The 6,335-nt window shown below is 38.2% G+C and overlaps 1 protein-coding gene across 1 annotated transcript; it reads right to left on the bottom strand.

The window, feature by feature from the left end:
- Window positions 1–5,023: 5,023 nt before the first annotated feature.
- Window positions 5,024–6,082, bottom strand: TAAR9 (trace amine associated receptor 9). The gene has a single exon (XM_043888437.1). The coding sequence runs from the start codon at window positions 6,068–6,070 to the stop codon at window positions 5,024–5,026; it is 1,047 nt and encodes a 348-aa protein (XP_043744372.1). The 5' UTR covers window positions 6,071–6,082.
- Between the last annotated feature and the right edge of the window lie 253 nt (window positions 6,083–6,335).

Below are 6,335 nucleotides of genomic sequence, written 5' to 3'. Positions count from 1 at the left end.
TGCATAATGGAAGCAGGAATCAAGGATGATTCCCAGGTTTTTAGCTTGCCAAAAAGAAAGATACAGTATGTAGGACAAAAAGTACATTTGAGGGGGAAGATGATGGATTAAGTTGGGATTGAGGAGAGGGACATAAAACTGAGGTTCTTCCATGAGTAGTTTAGCCTGCTTACTTTTAACTCAGGAAAAAAATTGTGCCTGATATGATCATGTGGGATTCCTCAACATACTAGTGTTTTTGTGGGCATAGGAGTACATGTGATTGCCTGTTATCATCTGCCATAAAGCGTAGGATATATCTGATGCTCAGGAAGCATACAAAAAAGATCTTCATGACCCAGATAATCACGATGGTGTGATCACTCACCTAAAGCCAGACATCCTGGAATGCAAAGTCCAGTGGGCTTTATAAAGGATCTAGTGGAGGTGATAGAATTCTAGTTGAGCTACTTCAAATCCTGAAAGATCATGCTGTGAAAGCGCTTCTCTCAATATGCCAGCAAATTTGGAAAACTCAGCAGTGGCCACAGGACTGGAAAAGGTCAGTTTTCATTCCAGTCCCAAAGAAAGGCAATCCCAAAGAATGCTCAAACTACAACACAATTGCACTCATCTCACATACTAGCAAAGTAATGCTCAAAATTCTCCAAGTCAGGTTTCAACAGTATGTGAACTGTGAACTTCCAAATGTTCAAGCTGGATTTAGAAAAGGCAGAGGAACCAGAGATCAAATTGCCAACACCCATTGGAAATCATCGAAAAAGCAAGAGAGTTCCAGAAAAAAACATCTACTTCTTTATTGACTGTGCCAAAGCCTTTAACTATGTGGATCACAACAAACTGTGGAAAATTCTTCAAGAGGTGGGATTACCAGATGATGTAACCTGCCTCATGAGAAATCTGTATGCAGGTCAGGAAGCAACACTTAGAACTGGACATGGAACAACAGACTGGTTTCAAATCAGGAAAGGAGTACATAAAGGCTGTATATTGTCACCCTGCTTATTTAACTTATATGCAGAGTACATCATGAGAAATGCTGGACTAGATGAAGCACAAGCTGGAATCAAGATTGCTGGGAGAAATATCAATAACCTCAGATATGCAGATGACACTACTCTTATGGCAGAAAGTAAAGAACTAAAGAGCCTCTTAATGAAAGTGAAAGAGGAGAGTGAAAATGTTGGCTTAAAGCTCAACATTCAGAAAACTAAGATCATGGCATCTGGTCCCATCAGTTCATGGCAAATAGATGGGGAAACAGTGAGAGACTTTATTTTTGGGGGCTCCAAAATCACTGCAGATGGTGACTGCAGCCATGAAATTAAAAGACGCTTGCTCCTTGGAAGGGAAGTTATAACCAACCTAGACAGCACATTAAAAAGCAAAGACATTAGTTTGCCAACAAAGGTCCATCTAGTCTAGGCTATGGTTTTTCCAGTAGTCATGTATGGAAGTGAGAGTTGGACTATAAAGAAAGCTGAGTGCTGAAGAATTGATGCTTTTGAATTGTGGTGTTGGGGAAGACTCTGGATAGTCCCTTGCACTGCAAGGAGATCCAACCAGTCCATTCTAAAGGAAATCAACCCTGACTATTCATTGCAAGGACTGATGCTGAAGCTGAAACTCCAATACTTTGGCCACCTGATGGCAAAGAACTGATTCATTTGAAAAGACCCTGATGCTGGGAAAGATTGAAGGCAGGAGGAGAAGGGGACGACAGAGGATGAGATGGTTGGATGGCATCACTGAGTCAATGGACATGAGTTTGAGTAAACTCCAGGAGTTGGTGATGGACAGAGAGGCCCAGTCTGCTTCGGTCCAAGGGGTCTCAAAGAATTGGACACAACTGAGCCACTAAATTGAACTGAACTTACCGCTGCTATTGTAAGTTCTTCCTCTGCTCCTTTGAGATGTAAATCTTTTTAATAGCTTCTTCCTATTTTACAACCCACTACTGTCTTTCTATAGTACCTGACAACCACCCCTTTGAAATGTTAGCATCAGCTCCCTATTTTCCATTTCAGTTCACGTCAGTTCAGTAGCTCAGTCATGTCTGACTCTTTGCAACCCCATGGACTGCAGCTAGCCAGGCCTCCCTGTCCATCACCAACTCCCGGAGTTTGGTTAAACTCATGTCCATCTAGTCGGTGATGCCATCCAACCATCTCATCCTCTGTCATCCCCTTCTCCTCCCGCCATCAATCTTTCCCAGCATCAGGGGCTTTTCCAATACTATTACTAGTGTGTTTCTGCTTTTTTCCCAAGTGCAGATGTAACACTGAAGAGTCATCCTTCAAGGCTGATACTTAAGTAGGTTGGAATGTGTCAAAAATGAAGAGTGAAAACGTAATGAAGAGCATTAGAGCTGAAGAAAAATAAACAGCAGCTTCAAAGGTTGTAAACATGGGAATCTGTGAAATTCAGGTAAGCATCAATTACATCAGTAACAGAAGAAGAAATGTTGTTACAGCAGTGACCAGTGACACTGACAGTCCTCCAAGAGAAGCTGTATGCTAACGATGGTCTATTTTGTCTCTGCAATGTGTTACTGATGGATGATTCACTGCCTTGATGCCAATGGATAAATTTGCTCTGATTCCAACCAACACTGAAGCAAATGACAGCAATTGTTCTATAACTTTCTATTTCTGAACACTCCATTTCAATATTTTTTTAATATACAATATTTTTTAAAGTAGCAGCTGTACTTTTAGTATCAACCGATTAAGAAAAATACATGTTAGACAAAAACAATTATGAATTCAATAATGTTTTTGTATAAATGCATGTTTTATTAGTAAAAATAAACATGCATTTTAATAATAGTACATATATGTGAGAGACATAGTTTTTATGAAATCTACAACCTGGGGAATAAATGGATTAATTACATCTTGTAATAAGTGCCTCTTTCCAACTTTGGGGTGTCTTGTTCCAAATATATCCATGTCTCTGCAGCAATTCTGTATGCAGCTAACCGAGAAATTAATCTATTACTTGTATAAATAAATTAGATGTAGAAGAAAGGAGTGGTGCTAAGGTCATCATCGAGATAGTTTGGGGGTACATACCAAGTGTTGTGTTTTTTCAGCCAAAAGACTTTTATGAAGGACTTCTAGGAGAGTAGAAAAATAAACAAAGAGTACATTTGAAGGGCATTCTTCACTTACAAATGTGAATAAGACCTTAAAAACATCACTGGACAGTGTTTATTTCTGCAATCAGTTCATCCAATGATTGCACTCTGCAAAGTGCAAGTGAATACAACAGTGTATTTATATACATATATATTTTTTTAAGTCCCCCAGATCATTTTCCTTATTATATATGAGTGTCACTGTCAGTTTACACTTGCAATCAGGGAAGGAAGGAACACACATCTCTATGAAGACAACATTATTGATTCACTATTGAAGGGACACAGTTTTGAGCTCTTCTTTGGAGAGAGTGTGAAGGACCTTAATTATGATCATTTGAAAGGTGACCTGTAGACCTGTTCAGTGACGTCATGTCTGTACCACATAGGTGTTCTGCCATGAAGACTCTGCATTCCCTTCATCATTTTTTATCTTTATTTTTTTTCTCCTAAATACTGTCAGCTCTATTTGAAAAGTATTAATGCATAGATGTGAAATAGCTTAACCTTCTGTAAAGTATTTCACAAAGTTTTTTTTTAATAAAACACACAACATACAATGTTTATATAACTCTGCTTAGTTATCTCTTCTTTTCATCTCATAAAATACGTTTGTTATAGAATAGTATGTGAAAATGAGTGACCTAAATAAAGACTTAAGGCTGTGATTCAAAGATTTAAGAAGGCAAATGACCCTATTCTTGGTTTTTCAAATTTTTCTCCGTCTCAAACACTTGACATACATGTTTAAAATGAATTAAAACTCATGTGAATAAGAAATGTTATCAGATGAGAAAACTAAAGATCTTCCTAGAGTCTATGATACCAACTTGGGTACTTGCTATTTTGAAATAATCCTTGGTTATATTTGGGTAATTTGGCTGTTATTATAATTCAGGTAATATATATCTCCAAATACAGTGTCTGATACAAAGAATGAACTCAAAAGTGGAAAAAAATGTTCATTTGAATTAGCTTTTGGTGGATCAAACAGTAAGGAATCTGCCTGCAATGTGGGAGACCTGGGTTCAACCCCCGGGTTGGGAAGATCCCCTGGAGAAGGGCATGGCAACCCACTCTAATATTCTTGCCTGGAGAATCCCCACGGACAGAGGAGCCAGGCGAGCCATAGGGTCGCAAAGAGTCGGACATGACTGACTAAGCACATCACAGCTTATCCAGATTGTTAAAAAAGCAGTACCATCTTTTTGTCTACATGTTCATTTGACTGTGATAAATTATATTCTCCAATAGTAAAATGTTCTGTAATCATATAATTACTGTACATGTTTTCTGTGAACCCAGTGTCTATAAAATGGATAGAACGTATGACCAGGATTTAGAAAACACAAAAATTCAATCTTTAATTCACTAGAAAATTTCCATTGCACCTTTTGCTTTTTCCCTTTTTCTAAAGTCCTTTTTAGATTAACAAATTTCAAGAGTTTGTAATCTTACATTAACTCTCAAACAAAATATACTTTAAAGAAGATTTTTGTTCCCAAAATCTAATTTCAAGTTAGGCAGGATTTTTTTTAGCCTCTATATATTTTGGACAACTTAACATTGGTAACAAATAGAAAAGAATCTGCAAAATTCAAATTATTTGAAGAAACAATGAGAAATTTCAGAGGCTAAGGTAGAGAATCAGAAAAGCAGAAAAGAATATGAAATGAGAGGCAACATTATTAGTTTATCACTAAATTATAAAATAAATGCCAAAATATAAACACATGAACACAGCAATATTTTGGAACAACTAACTTTTAAACATTAATACCCTCCTGGTTGGCAAATGATTATACTTGCATCTCTACACCCAAGTACTTAATTTTGCCCTTGACCTTACTTCCGTGTTAGTTTTAAGTTCCTGAAACAATCTTGTCAATCTATGTCTGCTTCCTCAGAAAATAAATTAATTGTGGATGAATCACTTCTTAAGACTTGGCCACTTATGATAAGTTTTATTGCCTTTCGAAACCATGGATAAAAGAAAGCATAAATCAAAGGATTCATAGCCGAATTGTAATAAACACACCACACTAAAATCTCATAAACATAAGGAGGAGTTATAAAATTCATATAAGCATCAATCACAGCATCAATAATGTATGGAAGCCAAGAGACCAGAAAAGCTGCCACGGCAATACCCAATGTTTTAGCAGCTTTTCTCTCTCTCTTTGCTACTCTGTCCTTGTAACTCTCTGAGGAGCACTGAGCTTGGCTGGCTGTACTTTCTATCTTCCTGGCCTGATATTTAGCCACCAAAAATATCTTACCATATATAAACACCATGACAACAGTGGGTATAAAGAATAGGAGGAAACAGAGCAGAACCCAATTTTGATTCAACGGAGCCTGGCAGCCTCCTACACAGGAGAGAGCAACTACTAGGTCCTCAATCCCTTCCTCATTGGCCCCCGTGTAAAAGATAGAAAAACTGTATGTGACAGAAAAGAACCAAGAGAGAACAATGCATAATCCTGAAACAGAGACCGTAAACCTGGCTGGATAGGTCAGAGGGTCAGTCACAGCAATATATCTATCGACAGAGATACAGCATAAATGAAATAAAGAGGCAAAACAGAAGGAAGTGTCGAAACAAGTATGAAATTTACAGTAGCTCTCCCCAAAGTACCAGCAGCTCTCCACCAACCTCACTGTGCTGAAGGGCATCACGGTCACTCCCACCAAGAAGTCCGCACAGGCCAGCGATGCAATCAGAAAGTTAGTGGGTGTGTGCAGCTGTTTGAAGTGAAGAACAGCAACGATGACCAGCAAGTTTCCAAACACGGCCAGCACAGCCCCCAAACCGAGGACTGCATAGAGAATTGCCCGAGGACCTGGTGTGTAAGGAGTCTTAACACAGGACCCATTCACGTTCTGGTAGCAGAGTTCCACAGCTTCGGCGTGGGAGAAATTGTTCACCATTGCCTCTTGTTTGAAAGAGTTTAGTGTTCTCCAATCCCCTATTTCAGCAATTTAAAACAAGAAGGAGATGGCAATTTTAAAAGCTTCTGGAAGAAGAAAAAATTTCTGGTTAAAATAAACGAAAGTTAGTAACTTTTCTCCTATTTGGGGAAGCATATGAACTCTAACCTCTTGGTCTTTTCAAAAACTATTCCCAAGTTTTTAATATATTTAGCGTGGAAATTTGTTGCAGAGAGTCATTAAAATACAGTCAGTTTCTTAGTCC

Source organism: Cervus elaphus, chromosome 26 (genome assembly GCF_910594005.1).
Source record: "Cervus elaphus chromosome 26, mCerEla1.1, whole genome shotgun sequence".
NCBI classification, from domain to species: domain Eukaryota; kingdom Metazoa; phylum Chordata; class Mammalia; order Artiodactyla; family Cervidae; genus Cervus; species Cervus elaphus.
The sequence above is the reverse complement of the archived record's forward strand: the minus strand, read 5'-3'. Positions and strand labels throughout refer to the sequence as shown.